This window comes from Hydra vulgaris, chromosome 06 (genome assembly GCF_038396675.1).
Source record: "Hydra vulgaris chromosome 06, alternate assembly HydraT2T_AEP".
NCBI lineage: Eukaryota > Metazoa > Cnidaria > Hydrozoa > Anthoathecata > Hydridae > Hydra > Hydra vulgaris.
Genome location: NC_088925.1, coordinates 40,667,655 through 40,685,168, shown reverse-complemented (window position 1 = coordinate 40,685,168; position 17,514 = coordinate 40,667,655). Strand labels below are relative to the sequence as shown.

Here is a 17,514-nt window from a genome sequence, read left to right as displayed (position 1 = left end):
TTTAGTTTTATTATAGTTTTAATTTTGTTATGTATTTTATATATAATTTATGTTTATTTAAAGGATATTTCTTTACAAAAGTAATATAACAAATGAAATTTCAGGACTTGCATTAAATGGGATAATTATTGCTCATATCATGAACATTGCGGTTTTAAGACAACATTAACAGAGCAATATAGATATAAAATAAATAATAAACCTCTTACAACTTTTTCATGGTAAAGTGCTGGGAATTTATTTAGGACATCCAAAGTTCTTTCATATTGGCATGTATATTTTAATGCCTCAATTGTCAAGACTATCTGGTGAGTCAAAAATTCTTTATCAGGTCACAGTTTTTGACACTCATTAACCATGCTTTGTATAACTTCTTGAGTTATACCATCATCCACATTCTATAATATAATAATTAAAATATGGTAATTTTTTCACATAAATGTGTTATATATGCAGCGAAATCGTGCTTACCTTATCACTTGAATGATGGCAGTGACGTTTTGCTGAGTACAGATTAGTAGACGCATTCAGCAAATCAGAGTTACACTTACGACCAGAATTAATTCTAGAGTACTTTATCTTAAACTGTACAACTTGCTCATCATTTAAGGGCAACTAGCTCATTTAAATTTTGCCTTCAACAAATGCACAAGAGGTTCCTGACAATATAATAAAAGAAAAACTTCTTTAGCTATATAATTTTGTAACATCATTTATATTATTAGTTTTAATTATACAGTTAAATACTCACAGAGCCATTCCAGTGATAAGGTTTTAGGGAAGGATACCTTAGGAAAAGCTCATTTGCTATTTCATAGAGGTTACTTGTACTTGGAAATTTATAAAGCATTCACTTTGGTGAAAAGCAATAAAATATTTCATTTCAATTTTTATTATTATTGAAAAGATAGTTATATGTTAAGAAATATAAAATAACAACGTTTTGCCAACTTTAATACTGATGATAAATAATGCTTACTTTCAAAATTTGAAAATTATACTATTTTAACTTATAATTTAAACAGTAATCAAAATACTTACAACCCATACTGTTGCTTCATGATATCAAAAAGAAAATCCATAATGTTGTACTCCTTTAGTTTTGATCTTTTTGGAAGACTAAAGTTAATTTCTTTTCTTTCCACAGCAGCAAGGAGAAGAGGGGGTAATGTCAGTTTATCTGACGGAATACTTAAAATAAAGTTCAAGACATTAAATTAAAGACCTTAGTGCTAAAAGTCACACAAAAAAAGTTGAAAAAAGTCACACAAAAAAAGTTGAAGGAAAATATATTTCAATCAATATTGTTATATGTTCTTTTTTTTTTGAAAATTGATAAAAATATAATTAAATTATAATTCATTATTTATTTAAATATTATATTTACTGATTTTTATTTATTGATTTTGTTCATAAATTTAAATTTTAAAAACAAAAAAGACTATCCAAAAAAACGATTACAATGTTTTCTCTTAACTTTATTTTGTGACCTAAGTACTAAGTACACTCAAGTTTTCAATTATGCACACACTTTTTATGTTATAGAGCCCTAATAGTGTAAAAGTATGTGTGCACACACAAAATCTTGGCTAAATATATTGTATCAATATAATTATTTTTTCGTTTAATAATATAACACTCTAAAAAGATAACATTTATGGGAAAATAAACAAAGTTATAAATGTTTACGAATAAACAAAACATATATATATATATATATATATATATATATATATATATATATATATATATATATATATATATATATATATATACATATATATACCAAACAGTTTATAAACATAGTTTTTTTTTCAGATTTCTCTCAGATTTTTTTTCAGATTTTTTTTGAAACGTTGAAAGCATATTATGATATATTGCTAAGCAATAATCAATTTAAATAATTAGTACAAAGATATTTGATGGCATTAGTTTAATAAAATAATCGAATGAGATGTCTTGGAGTGAAATTAAATAAAGGTTACAGAACTCTTCAACAATACGATAACTAACAAAGAAATGACAGAAATGCAGTTATGCGCCGGTTTAAAACAAATATGAAAGCTATAAGCCAACTACTAATCAAATTCAAAGATGAGGGATGGAATTCTAGAAAACCACAATAAAAAAATTAATTTTAAAAAAGTTAATTTTTTTAAAAACTAATAATTTTTCAGTGCTGTATTATTATTATTATTATTATTATTATTATTATTAATTATTAACCTCATTTAATACTGTTTTTTTTTTTTGTAGAACTTATCAATCAAAAACAAGAATTTGCATTAACTAAAGGTTCTTTAATTGGTGTTTTAAATGTTTTAAGAAAAGAGTACCTTGTTTCTTTTAATGTAAAACCTATTAGTTACTCAAAGGGATGGAAGAGTGTCCTTCATTTAACATTGGATAAAGACTACGGAACTTATGGAGACAGAAACCCTGGAGTTTGGTTTCATGAAGATGGTTCAGGAAAACTTAGCATTTTTGCTGCAATCAGTGGTAATGTTAATTACAATGTTGAAACAGCTCCCTTACCCTTGGGTCAATGGTCTCATATTAAAATATGCCAAAGTATGTTGGATGGTAAGTATTGGTTTTCAGTTGATTTAAATGGAAATAATATTCATAGAGTAGAAAATTCAGATGCCAGAGAGTTCCATAATATAAAAGTTTATGCATCTGATCTTTGGTATGCTGCACAACATGGTTTTATAAATGATCTTCTGATTATTAACGGAAAAGCTGGTAAGAACAATATTTTCCTTTTTATTTCAAAAATATGTTTGCATGTATGTACATATGTATGTATGTATATATAAGTTTTCATATATGTGTTTGTGTAAACAAATATTAATACAGATGCAGTTTTAAATTAGGTATTATATATTTGAAATTTGGAATATTTAATCAATGTATAAAATGCTTTTGTTAAGGCACATTTATTTTTTCTATAAAAAATATTTTTTTTACTTTTTTTTAACTCTTTCTTTTTTTATTTCCTGTTTGTTTTTCTGAAAGTTTTTATTTTGTATATTTTTATCTGTACATATTCAAACTAATTTTTTTTACATTGTAAAGAGTACGCTTTTTATATCAATTTTTGTGATATGTATTTATTTATTATGTTTTATACTTCATATTTATTCATTTATTTGCAATAACAAATATTTATAAAAATAAAGCATTATTTGATTAAAACTCTAACTCTAATCCTAATCCTGTTCAACCCCCTCAGTTAATACTTGTACTACTCCTTGCATGTTTTACCTATTTGTTAGTTAATACATGTCTTTTTACTGTTCATAAAAGTTGCTTTTCGAGGACTTTCTTTTTTTATAGCACATATAGTGAAACTTTTTAGTCGTGGTAACAGCGAGAAAAGCAATTCAGTTGCTAGTAAGATGTTAATTATTGTGTTAGCACCGCAATAAAAGTACTCTTTAACAGACAAAAACTAAATTCGAAGGAAAAAAATCCTTAACTGCATTATGAATTGTTGTTAGAAAAAGCCCTTGGTTGTAGAAATTGCTTAAACTCTTCCGTTATGACAATTGCAATAGAAAATGACATTATGAGAACCCAACCTCCAACCTAATATGTAAGGCTGTTAAATTTATAAAAGCTGAGAAGGCTTTTGCATAGCAAAAATGAATATCAAATCAAAGTATAAAAAACTATTTCCTCATTATAACTAATGTTTAATATAGGTTAACTATGCCACATATAGGAATATATTTGTCGTTCAATATCATATAATTACCAAAATCAATATTATATAATTAAATGAAATTCTGAATTACATTTACACCTTGTTTTTAATTTTATATTTTTTTCATGTTTTAGAAAATATTCTTGGTAATTCCAACACTCTATTAGTAAAAGGAAAACTTATTGCAGAACTGCCAAAACTAGATATAGAGTATTTAGTTTCATTTGATGTGTATCCAAAAAAATTTGTTGCTGGTTGGCATAGTGTTATTCATTTCTCTATTGGTTCTGATTTTGGTCACTATGGTGATCGTGTTCCTGGTATCTGGTTTCATGCTGATGGAAGAGGTGGTCTTTATATTTCCGCACCAATTAATGGTAATGTTGACAGAGTATTTACTACAAATCCGCTTGAATTAAATCAGTGGTCTAATGTCGAAATAAGTCAAATTTTGAGAAACTCAGTTTATGTATACACAATTCGATTAAATGGAAAAATTGTCTTTTCTGAAAATAATAACCAAGTTCAAAGTTTTGATAATGTGAAAGTATATGCATCTGATCCTTGGTATGAAGTCCAAGATGGCTTAATAAGAAATTTGTTTATTGTCAATGGTATTTCAAGTATGTTTTTAATTATGTTCATTCTTTGTGTTCCACCTTTTTTTTTGTTTTTATGTTTTGATTGTTATTATGTTTTTATATGTTTTTATGTTTTTAATGTTTTTTATGTTTTTATGTTTTTTATTGTTTTATTTTTATATGTTTTTATGTTTTGATTTTTATTGTTTTTTTGTTTTGATTTTGAGATTATTCTATTTTCTATATAATTTTTTGTTTACTGTTCAACTTTTTTAGATAATGGGTTGCAACCTGTTGTTGTTTTACCTGCAGGTATATTTTAATATTTAATTAATATTTTTTAATGCAAAATGCTGTCTTAATTATGGTGCTTTAGTTATTCATTCTTTCTTAATGATAAAATGAGTTATCTGTCAGTGTACCTATATTAACTGATGGTTTGGATTTATGAAAATAATTTTGCACAAGCCTCATTATATTTCTTATGTTAAATTTTTTTTTTTGTTGGTTTTACTTTAAACTTGCACTTTAATTTTATTTTGTTTATTTTGTTTATTTTTGTTTACATAATACATAAGAAGCACATATATTAGCGCTTCTTATCAGCATTAAAGTCAATTGTAGTGCCATACTTCCATAAAATTACAATAGTTGATTGTCGGTGCTTCACTATGCACATCAGTATACACCAGCATTTTTTGCCAAGTCCTTGCAGTTTTTTGGCAAAAAGAATAATAATAAAAAACCCAAAATTTCAGTTGATTTAGAAGCATCTCCCTTGCATGTTCTACCTATATCAGATGATGTATGTATTGATGCCACCAGCAGCTCTCTATTTCATCAGAATGCATGAGGTGAGATAAGAAAATTTGAACCATGCAAAAGAGGTGGATCAACAGGTTAGCCTTTATTATAGATACTGCTTGACATTCTCCAGAAGTCTCTGGAGACTAATTTTTGAGATAAAATACTAATTTTTGTGACCTGGGAATAGCAGGCTTTTGCATTAGACAAAACCTTTTAACAATGGTTTCTAGCAGTAGTAAACAGAAGTCTTTTTTTAAGAATTGTTTTGGCTATAGATATGAAAGTAATGGTTACAACTGGAAATCGCAGCAGGAAAACCATGGAGAAGAGAGAACCTTGTCTTGGAATTGTCAATAGGGAATAAAATAATCCATTCCAGCCTGAATCCAAGTAATTACCAAAGAAGCATATTTATTAGCAGGGAGAAAAGAGATTTCTACCTAAGGGCTATCGCAAAGAAAATTATGGAAAGATTCCCAGTCAGCTTTAAGGTATTTGTAAGAGGTACGATATTAGGAGGGATTCTGATGATGAAGAAGAATAAGATAATAGTTTTTGAGAGATCAACCATGATCAAAATCACCCTAACGGTGAATGTTGAAAAACTGAGCACTGACTAGGATCAGAAACAAGACATAAGTCGAATAGAAAAGGTAAATGATTTGGATTTTCTGGAAAGCTAGTTAAAAATCTGGCTCTTTGTGTTAGAGATTGGGAAAGGCAAAAGTTGTGGGTCATAATGTCTGCAGAGTCACTGACACTAGAATCAAGCCATTTAGTGCAATAAGGATTAAAGTCACCAACTGCAACAACATTGGTTGAAGGATAAAGAGGAAGAGCTTGGTCAATTTTATCAGAAGTATTATCGAAAAGAGTGCAGTCTTGAGATTAAAAAAAGTGATAAAGAACAAAGAATAGTTTGTAGATTCAAACCTAGTTTCCTGACAAATTGGTGAATTATTACAAATGTAAATGCCCAGACCAAGCATGTAACTATTGAAGTCTTTGTGAATTAAAGGAAGATAGCCATTAACACTAAGATCCCAAAATGAGGCAGCTGAACTCAAATTCGTTCTACAAAGAGCAAGTAGGTCTGGTAAACTTTGCAAAAAGTAGAACTCAACAGAAGAAAAGTTTCTTCAAAGACCATGAATATTAGTGAACTATAGATTTAGTGAACTTGGTGATGACGATGGTTTTTGGTGTTTTATTGTTTCTGATACTTTATTCATATTTTTAAATTGGTTAAACAACTTTACTCCAAGCACAAGTAATACTCAGTACATTATCTAATAGTCTAAGCTATTGCCTCATTACTATTAATAAACCTTATATATATATATATATATATATATATATATATATATATATATATATATATATATATATATATATATATATATATATATATATATATATGCACAGTCTTTCTAAATCCGCAAAAAAAGTGATACATGATTTTTTTACCTAAAAGTTGTAAACTAATAATTATGGTTTTCATTTCTAAAGTTAATAAAAACTATAACTAGAAATTAAAAATATGTTAATCAGTTTCTGTAAAACTATATATAGCTAAATTTTATTTTTATTCAGAGTTTATCAACCATAGAAATGAGTTAGTCATTACTCAAGGATCAATACTTGGAACACTCAATGTTTTGAAAAAGGAGTACACTGTGGATTTTAATGTTAAACCTAATAGTTACACTAAGGGCTGGAAGAGTGTTCTTCATTTAACTTTGGGAAAAGATTATGGAACTTATGGTGACAGGATTCCAGGTGTTTGGTTTCATGAAGACGGTTCAGGAAAACTTACTATTTTTGCTGCAGTTAGAAGTAATAATAACTATCCTGTTTCAACAACTCAACTTCCATTAAATCAATGGTCTCATATTAAAATTTATCAATTTTTGCGTGATGGTAAGTACTGGTATTCCGTTGATCTAAATGGTCTTAACATCCATAGAGTTGAAAATTCAGATGCTAGAGATTTTAAAAACGTAAAAGTATATGCTTCTGATCCTTGGTATGCTCGCCAAGATGGCTCAATCTCTAACCTTCAAATTTTCAATGGAAATACTCGTAAGCTTAATTTTTTTATACAATGGCATTATGATTAATGTTAAAAAACAATTTTAGAAAGATACTTATTTTTTATTTCTGTTACTATTAAAAAATACTTTTTTTGTAGAATACCTTGTTGGCAGCATTTCTACTCAATTAGTTAAAGGAAAACTTATTGCAGAACTGCCAAAACTAGATAAAGAGTATTTAGTTTCATTTGATGTGTATCCAAATAAGTTTGTTGCTGGTTGGCATAGTGTTGTTCATTTCTCTATTGGTTCTGATTTTGGTCATTATGGTGATCGTGTTCCCGGTATCTGGTTTCATGCTGATGGAAGAGGTGGTCTTTATATTTCTGCACCAATAAATGGTAATATTGACAGAGTTTTTACAACAAATCCGATTGGATTAAATCAGTGGTCTAATGTTCAAATATGTCAAATTTTGAGAAACTCAGTTTATGTATACACAATTCGATTAAACGGAGAAGTTGTCTTTTCTGAAAACAATAACCAAGCTCAAAGTTTTGATAATGTAAAAGTATATGCATCTGATCCTTGGTATGAAGTCCAAGATGGTTCAATAAGAAATTTGTTTATTGTCAATGGTATTTCAAGTATGTTTTTAATTGTGTTCATTCTTTGTGTTTAACCTTTTTTTTGATTTTGTGACTATGCTTTTTTCTATATGTTTTTTATAAGTTTGTTTACTGTTTAACTTTTTTAGATAATAAGTTGAAACCAGTTATTGTTTTCCCTACAGGTATATAAAATAGTATTTTAATTTTTGATTTCTTATTTTTTTAATGCATAGATGCGGTCATAGTTATATTGTTTTAAATAATCATTCTTTCTTAATAATAAAATTAGTTATTAATCAATGTAGCTATGTTCACTAATAGTTTTGGTTAAGGTAGGCAGTTATTCATTTCAGATGTAAAGAAAATTTTTTCTAATTTAAATCTAGAATCTAATTGCCATTCTTTTACTGCCGTTCCAGTTAAACTGGTTAGTCCATTTAAACTGATTAATTTGGTTAATCCAGTTAAACTGGTTAATCCACACAAATCACTCTGGCTTTTGTTATCACAGTTGTTTTTCAATTAAACTCTTCTACAGCTTGTGATCCCGACAAAAGTGTCTTACAAATTGTTTATGGAACTCTTTAATTTCTTTAATTTATTTTTTATCTCTCTGTTTTAGTGTTTGACTGAATCTTTTTTTCCTGCCTGCTGGAAAATGGCATTTGTGGGTCTAATTTTTAAAAACGTAATTATTTTGACCCTTCCAACAATTGTTTGATCATTTTACTCGTTATTATTTGCAAGTTTGTTGATTATTTAATCAACAAGCTACTAACATCTGTTTTTTTGTCTTCTTGTTCTAGACCTGACTTGCTAACTGATGTAACTGAAAGATTCTATTATGCATTAGATGGAGGTGGGGAGGCAAGGACCATTGCTCTGGACATATTTTTGATAAAGTTTGGCATACTGTTTTTTTATTCCATAAGCTTGCTTCATATGGTTTATCTGGGAAATATTTTGAAACTATTAAACTTTTTTTTTTCTGACCGCAGTATTAATGTCATCCTCTAAGCCCAACACTTTCCTTCTCCTTTCCAGTAACTTCTGGGGTGCCTCAAAGCTCTACTATTGGTCCTGTGTTGTTTTTATCTACATTTATGATATTCCTGTTAAGCATACATCTAAATTGGCCTTTTTTACTAACAACATAACTTTATTTTTCTGTCTTGACAATAAGTCTTTTTGGTCACATAGAACAGACAGTCCATCTTGAATCTGATTTCAGTTTGGGTGTTGCGGTGGCTTCTGAATTTTAATACCAGCTAAACTTATTTTTTTACTGGAAACCGCAATATTGTGGATATTCCTATATTATAAGAATATTTATTTTAGTTTTGCATTTTGATTTTATATCATTTATTGTTACACATGTTTCTTACAATAAGATGATCAACTTATTATTTTATTACAATTTTTTGTTTTTTAAATCTTTAAAGTTTACACATAATAATGTTAAAATAAGTTGTTTACACATACTAACATCAAGTTAAAATACTATGTAAGTCTTACTTCGATTGGCACACAGTATCAATTCTCTATGTGTGTATGTATATGTGTAGCTTTGTGAAATCATCTCTTTCCTCAATTCAATACACTAACATTACAACTCTTGGCACCTAATTAAACAATGCATTCAATAGATTGACCATAAATATGTAAATTTTGGGCAATAATTGGTTTGTTAATAAACAAAACAAGTAATGGTTCATCGATCTCCACTATTTGCCAATTGATTAAATCATTTAAACTTTTTGCTACGATATTTATCATTGATATTCTCATACTCATGCTTTTCCTGTTTTTAATGTTCTTTTTTTTTTTTTAATAAGGTTGGACTTTTTTTTAGAAATCTCATAAATGCTTGGTGAATTCTTGTGCTCTCAAGGATGCTGAGCCCAAATATCACACTTAAAAAATTCCTTGTTGACATTTTGGGTTGGTTTAAATAATTTGTTTAAAATGGTGGTTTAAAATGACATTTTTCATATATGGAAGATATGGAAGATGGCAAATCAAAACGCATAGTATTTACTTTGCTTTCCAAATGGTATCAAATCATGTGGGCAATAAAAAAGTAGTATAGCTGGAGTGTCTAAAACAATTTTCTATGCTTAATATTGTTTTATTTGTTTTTACAATTAGAAGCTGGGAATATCTATGGCTTTCTAAGCGTGATTTTTTTAAATGCTACGATAAAAGCGTGAATATGATTACAATTGCTTTAATTATTTCAAGCTACCTGTTGATAATGATATTGTATTCTGATTTTTCTGCATTTTTTATCAAGGCTCTGAGATCCTCAGTTGTTAAATTCATTCTTTTGAATTTACCAACTATGTTCACTCTTCTTTTTTGATGAATGCCTGTTGCAATTGTTGCTCCCAAATATGAAATTTTAATCTATAAGTGATCCACCATGCTTTTTTTACCTTTTTTGTAATTTTAGAGTCCAGATGGCTATCTTCTTCAAGTCTTCTTACTTTAACAATGATAAAATTGTTTACAATTTCACAACTTCGATGAAATTTTTTTCTAATTGCTTCACTACTTTCTCTTCAGAGGAATTTTGTCCCAATTTTCATTTTTGTTTCTAGTCTATTTATTATTTATTAAAATAATATTTTTACAGGGTATACACTTTCAGTTATAAAAACTGTGTCCTGTTTAAAAACTAAAACTTAAAACAGAAATTATAATTATCCAAAAGTAACAAAAGGTATAAAAAAAGTATTAAAATTAGTAAAATGCTACTTTAAAAAAAGTGGTTGTTTAGTTTTTTTTTAAATAATGTTAGTTCTGCTGTATTTCTAATGTCCGAAAGTAACTCGTTAAAAAGTTTTGCTCCTGCAAAGTTAAAGAGTTTTTTGTCATTTCGAGTTTTATTTTCGAAAGTCTTAACAATATTTTTTGGTACATTTCTTATTTTTAATGGTTTCGAAGTGATTAGTAAAATTTTCATAAAGTTCATTATTTAAACACTTTTTTACAAATAAGCATGAGTCTCTCTTTTAATGGTTTTCTCAATTTGCTTAAGATTGTGATGGCTACCAATTCTATCTTTTGCTCTTCTGTCAAATGAACTTAGTTTTGGCTAAAATTTTCCAAGTAATCTGTAGTAAACATTCTATGCTTCATAATGGTTCCTTGAACAGTTACGTGGTTGGCCTTTAAATCATAAAGTTTGTGGCTGGCAGCTTTTATAGTGTCATCTATGCCTATTGTCAAAATATTGTTTGTTTATTTGTCATTGTCTGAGCGACCATTTCAAGGGTCAGGTATTATGTGTCTTAAAAATATGTGGCACGGCATTTCCTACAAGGAAAAAATGTATGTAAAGTCACCTTATTTTTTGTCTTGACAATTTTACTAAAACCTTTTTTATGGATGCTATTGCACTATATATTTTTACAAATACTTCTGATCTGTAGATAGGAAGTGACAGGGGCCTTGCTAAAAATGAGACTTTTTGGAAACCCGGCCCCGGCAAAATTATAACGTTTAGCAAGGGTTGATAGCTGGGGCTATAAAAAAATTTAAAATATTTTTATGTTATAATTTTATACTTACATTTACTATTTGTTAAATACTGGCATAAATTTATATATTTTTAAATTCTTATTTACTTCCAACAAGGTTGCAAGCAACCTCTTATATGTTATGAGTTACTTTAAAATAGAATGTTGAGTTAAAAAACTAGGTAATGGTTAACTGAAGACTTAAAAAGTTGTAGGTTGTATATAAAATGGAAACATGAAGATGGACAAGAGTAATAAAGTTAGATTAGAAAAAAGTGCCTTGTTGAACAATGTTTGTTAGAGAAGATTAAAGTGATTTAAGTACCAGCATTTAGAGAGGTAGCAGCTTCAGGATTAAATGGTAAATGTAGAATTAAGAAAACTTGAAGAGAGTGCTTTACATGTTGTATGAATGAGCTTTAATTGAGGAAAGAAAATGCTCTAGATTGTTTACATGTTAGAGAAACAGCATAAATAAGGAAGGCCTCGGGTATATTTTATTAAACCTGGAAAATTTGACTTGAGTTTTTTTTAATTATATTTTGTTATTCATTTTCTTCATGCCTTCTAAAAATAAAGCTGTTGCTTAAAATATGTTAATGTTGATAGTTCTGACTCTCAGTGAAAATTAAATGTAAATTTTGTTAATTTACATCTAACTTTGTTGTGAACTTCATGAGATTTATAACTTTACATTTATTTTAGAAATGTGCCAAATGTGAGATTTATTTATATAGCATATTTGCTCATGTTTTTATTTTTTTTAGAAATGAGAATCAAAATCACTCAACTGTTACTAAGTTCAGTTGTCCAAATTTTACAAAACTAATAAGAAAATAATTTTGATTCTTTTAAAAAAATGATTCCTTTAAGACATTTTGAGTGGTTATAAAATGATACAAGTTGTAAAATCAATAAAATCAAATAACCAAATACGATTAAATATTAGGTGTAAAAATAAAGAGAAATAGTCCTAAATTCACTTTACATGAAAATACATCTAAAGAAATAAAAATGAAAAAATTATAGATAAAAAAAAAAAAATAATTAAAAAAAATTATAGCTTTAATATTTTTAAGCTTCAAGCTTTTCAGTTTTTTACAAAACAATAAATTTACTTCAACAACTAGTTCAACGGTTTCTATATAAAGTTTCAAAATTAATTTAGACTTTTTCAACAAAAGAAATCAGTTAGCTATAAATCAGTTAGCTATAAACCATAGAAACCAGTTAGCTCACACATAAACACACACAAAATAAACCAACATGGTAAATAGTAACCAAAAGTATTAAATTGAAGATATATCCTGATAGGTCTTGTTGTTTCACACATCTTTTTGTCAGTCATCTTTTCTGTCTCTAAAACTTCAAAGTAAATTTAGGGAGTGGAATGACTTTAAATAAGTTATGAGGTTGACTGTATTTTATGTTGATGATTTAACTTCTCTTCTTGAAATTAGTACTTTATTTTTGCTACATTTAGTTTCATCTGCTGCATCTCTAGTAAAATACTTTTATATTAGATTAACTTTTTATTTGTTTTTAAAATTAGGTAGTTTTGGTATATATTCAAATTAATTCTTTTGCTAGTGTCATCAAACTCTTTGCAGTTATTTTACCCAGATGTATGGGTACCATAGACACCCAGTTGTATAATAATAGTTGAACTTTTCTACTTGGTGCTAATTTGATTTTCTTTTTTTCTATGCAAGCAGGTGAAGTGAGTTGCCCTAATTAGTGAGTTGAAATTTAAATAGTAAGATTCAGTTAAATTAAAGTTAATTTTATTTAGGAAAATTCAGTTAAATTAAAATTTTGAGTAGTGTCAGATCTATTGAGTTATCTCTAATTTGTATCTGTTATGTGGCCAATATTTTGTTTCTTCTAACATATTGGTATCAGCAGTTTTTTGCATTGGTTCTGGTTTTTCAATAAAATAAAAAATAAATTAAAATAATACTTCATTGCAAATTTTATTCTTACTTTTAGGTAATGGTTTTAGTTTCTAAAATTAACAAGTATATATATATATATATGAATATTGAAATCGAATAGTTATATTTTATTTCCTATTTAGATTATATTAGCCATAGAAATGAGTTAGTCATAACTCAAGGTTCAATTCTCGGAACACTTAATGTTTTGAAGAAGGAGTACACTGTGGAGTTTAATCTTCAACCTAAAAGTTACACTAAGGGCTGGAGGAGTGTTCTTCATTTAACTTTGGGTAATGATTTTGGAGCTTACGGGGACAGAAATCCAGGTGTTTGGTTTCATGAAGGTGGCTCTGGAAAACTTTCAATTTTTGCTGCAGTAAATGGTAATAATAACTACAATGTTGAAACAGCTCCTCTTCCATTACATCAATGGACTCATATTAAGATTAGTCAAAGTATGCATGATGGAAAGTATTGGTTTTCTGTTGATTTAAATGGAGCAAATATTCACAAAGTTGCTAATTCTGAACCTAGAGACTTTACAAACATGGTTGTGTATGCATCTGATCTCTGGTATGCTGGCCAAGATGGCTTAATCTCCGATCTTCAAATATTCAATGGAAATGCTCGTAAGCCCAAGAGTTCTGTTGAAATGATATTATAATTAAAGTAAAGTATTTTTTTTAAACTTAATATTCTATTATTTCTATTACTTTCAATAATTTTTTTTTTTTTTGTAGAATACCTGGTTGGCATATCTACCCCATTAGTAAAAGGAAAACTTATTGCAGAACTACCAAAGCTAGATAGAGAGTATTTAGTTTCGTTTGATGTGTATCCAAATAAGTTTGTTGCTGGTTGGCATAGTGTTGTTCATTTCTCTATTGGTTCTGATTTTGGTCATTATGGTGATCGTGTTCCCGGTATCTGGTTTCATGCTGATGGAAGAGGCGGTCTTTATATTTCTGCACCAATTAATGGTAACATTGACAGAGTTTTTACAACAAATCCGATTGGATTAAATCAGTGGTCTAATGTTCAAATAAGTCAAATTTTGAGAAACTCAGTTTATGTATACACAATTCGAATAAATGGAGAAGTTGTCTTTTCTGAAAACAATAACCAAGTTCAAAGTTTTGATAATGTAAAAGTATATGCATCTGATCCTTGGTATGATGCTCAAGATGGTTCAATAAGAAATTTGTTTGTTGTTAATGGAGCATCTAGTGAGTAAAGATCTTTTTTGTTTCAAGTAAACAGCAACTATATTTATGTCATATCTTTTTTATTATAATTCAAAAAAATTGTTCTAAATATGTAATTACAGTACAATAGTAACATCAAATATTTTATAAGGAATATCTAATTTACTTATAAATGTAATTTTTTATGACTTTGCTTAATTCTAGGTAATGATCCGCATCTAAATGGTATTATTCTTCCAAGAGGTATTTACTATTTATACTACATATATATATATATATATATATATATATATATATATATATATATATATATATATATATATATATATATATATTTCAGTTGGTAGTTTTTATAAACAATGTCTAAAGAACTTTTTGTTTTTTTAGAATTTATTGACGATGCATCAGAAATAGTGATTAAAAAAAACAACTTGGTTGGGACATTGGTGCTCTTAAAGAGACAATACAGTGTTTCATTTGAACTTAAACCAACTTCATATCAAACAGGATGGTATAACGTCCTTCATATGACTATCGGACAGGATTTAGCAAGTTATGGTGATAGAATACCAGGTGTATGGTTTCACGAAGATGGATCAGGAAAGTTATTGATTACTTCTGCTATAAATGGAAACAAAAATTATTTCTTTACTACAACTTCATCGTTGCCTTTAAACCAATGGTCAAAGATCGAAATACGTCAGCGACTTGATTATTCATACTATGTTTACGAAGTGAGTCTAAATGGCAATATTATTTTTACTGTCAGAAATAATGATGCACGTGAATTCAAAAATGTCAAGGTTTACCTAGGTGATGAGTGGTATTCCGCTCAAGCTGGATCAGTAAAAAATTTAAAAATTGTCAATAAAGTTTAACTTAATTTTACAAACAGTAACTTAAATGTAACTTAATTACTTAAGGTGTTTGTGACAAAAAAGTTAATACGAATAAAGATATATATTTATAATAAGAATATTGAAATAATTTAGCGTTCTTCAATTTTAATTTTTTAATTTCCCTGAAGCATTTTTAATTAGTTTTTAATTAGAAAAGTATTAGTTAGACATTCTTTTTAAGCCATAAATTATTTCCGCTAACTCAAAATTTAGCAGAAAAGCAGAAGAGTAAAATGTAAAAAGTATAATTTTATTTATTCTCTTTTAAAATTAGTACATGTATTAATGTATAATAATATGTTAATAGTTTAACTAATATTAGTTAACTTAACAATGTGCTAAATCCCTAAATGTCAATACGAATATTTTAAGACCTATGACTTGAGCTCATTTAAATTATAATGAACTCAACTAAATTTAACTTTTTAAAGAAGCTGTTACACACTCGGGCAGAATAGTTTAAAAATTGGCAACACTAATTTAGAAAGTTAATTACTTTTTTTTTTTTTTAATTATTACGTTCTTTACATTTCTGCACAATTTAATAGTAACGTTGACCGAGTTTTCGCGACAATCCAATTCTATTAAACAATCGTTCCAATATTGAATTTTAGCAAATTTAAGAAAATTTAGTTTATCTATACACTTTTTTCTTTGAAGTTAACAATCGAGTTTAATAATTTAGTATAGTAGAAGATTCTTAATTAAGATTTTTTTCTTTAAATTAATTTAGAAAAACTAAATCAGAAGCTAAACATTAATCAAAATAAAAATTTTTGAAAACTACGTTGTCTCGAAATGAAATTAATTATATTATAGTTGAGAAAATTATGTTGCCTAATGTGGATATGGCGAAATATTTTCTCGCAAATTTATATTTATTTATTTTATTTGCCGCCTAATATTATTTACAATAAGATTTATAATATTATTTGAGCAGGACTTTAAGTAGATTATAATGGCCTTATTACAAAGCCCATAACAAAAATCTACTTTCTTCTACAATAAAAACATCTATATACCTTAAATACATATCTAAAATATATACGCGCTAAATATATCAAATTTAATACTGTAAATACTTTAGAAGTGAAACTTACAATAAAACATAACAAATCAATATGCAATTAGCAACTGAAAATATAATTTTTTTAATAGATTGTTTGAAAAAGGAATAGGTCAATTCAGATAAAAAAAATCGTTGCCTCAAATGTTGAAAAACATTTGAGGCGACGATTTAAAAAAAATGCGGTTCAGAGTTTGAAAAACGATGTTTTTAAATTGTAATTCAAGCGAGATTATAAAGAGATTTTAGTTTAGTTTTATGTGTACTTCTATCAATTAAGAACCCAGCATTTAAGCATTTCGATCGTAATGAGTTGTTATCCAGAACCTTAAGGCCGTATTACAAGCTTTTGTTTTTGCTTATAATTTTATTTTTGAAATTTATTACGTAAAGATTTTCTGCCATAATGCTTTCTATTACTGATTATTTAAATGTTTTCTTAAGCTCTTTTTTTCTGTTTGCAATCGAAATCAGTTGTCACAACTATTGATGATGAATGGGGCTACAAAAAAAAATATAAAATAATAATAATAATAAAAAAGTTAATTGCTCAACATCTCATTTTTTAAAAAGGAAAATTAAGCATGAAGCAATTTCAACACAAAAACCAATTTGGGATACGAGCAGTTCTATCAGGTATTCAAAATTTACTCATGACTTGTGTAGTACTTTTGATGCTACTGAAATACCCCCAAAAAAAATTCGTGACAAAAATATTACAGATTTCTTACACAAGTATACGGAGTAAAAAGTTCCGCCCAAAACCTAAATCCTATATTGAAGCCATTAAAAGAAAAAATTGCGACCGATATTTGTTGATGTCAATTGATGAAACAGCTAATGCTTATAACATTTGCAATGTATCTTCTAAGAAGATACATTGCAAATGTTAGCTCTGCTAAGCTTGAGTAAGCTTGAGAATAATTATCATAGAATTATTGCAAAAACTTTTCAATGAATCTGTAAAGGTTTTGTATAAATTTTGAAAAAGACACTATTTTGCCGTTCATTTCTAATGTTGCACCATATATGGTTAAAGCTGGTCAAGCAATAAAAACTTTTTACTCCAAAATAACACACTTAAATTGTTTTACTCATGGATTACATAGAGTATATGAGTAAATACAAAATATATACCTAAACAT

The 17,514-nt window shown here is 27.6% G+C and overlaps 1 protein-coding gene across 2 annotated transcripts in view; it reads left to right on the top strand.

Annotated features, from left to right (window-relative positions):
- The window catches only part of LOC101235088 (uncharacterized), a 28,893-nt gene extending 13,505 nt beyond the window's left edge, over positions 1–15,388 (top strand). For both annotated transcript variants that reach the window (XM_065800153.1, XM_065800154.1), the window contains 10 exons: positions 2,257–2,745; positions 3,844–4,332; positions 4,567–4,602; positions 6,691–7,179; positions 7,289–7,777; positions 7,888–7,923; positions 13,340–13,828; positions 13,940–14,425; positions 14,609–14,647; positions 14,792–15,388. In XM_065800153.1, coding sequence (XP_065656225.1) covers positions 2,257–2,745; positions 3,844–4,332; positions 4,567–4,602; positions 6,691–7,179; positions 7,289–7,777; positions 7,888–7,923; positions 13,340–13,828; positions 13,940–14,425; positions 14,609–14,647; positions 14,792–15,282 — 3,533 coding nt within the window. In that variant the 3' untranslated portion in view covers positions 15,283–15,388. The remainder of the gene's footprint in view (positions 1–2,256; positions 2,746–3,843; positions 4,333–4,566; positions 4,603–6,690; positions 7,180–7,288; positions 7,778–7,887; positions 7,924–13,339; positions 13,829–13,939; positions 14,426–14,608; positions 14,648–14,791) is intronic.
- The last annotated feature ends 2,126 nt before the right edge of the window (positions 15,389–17,514 follow it).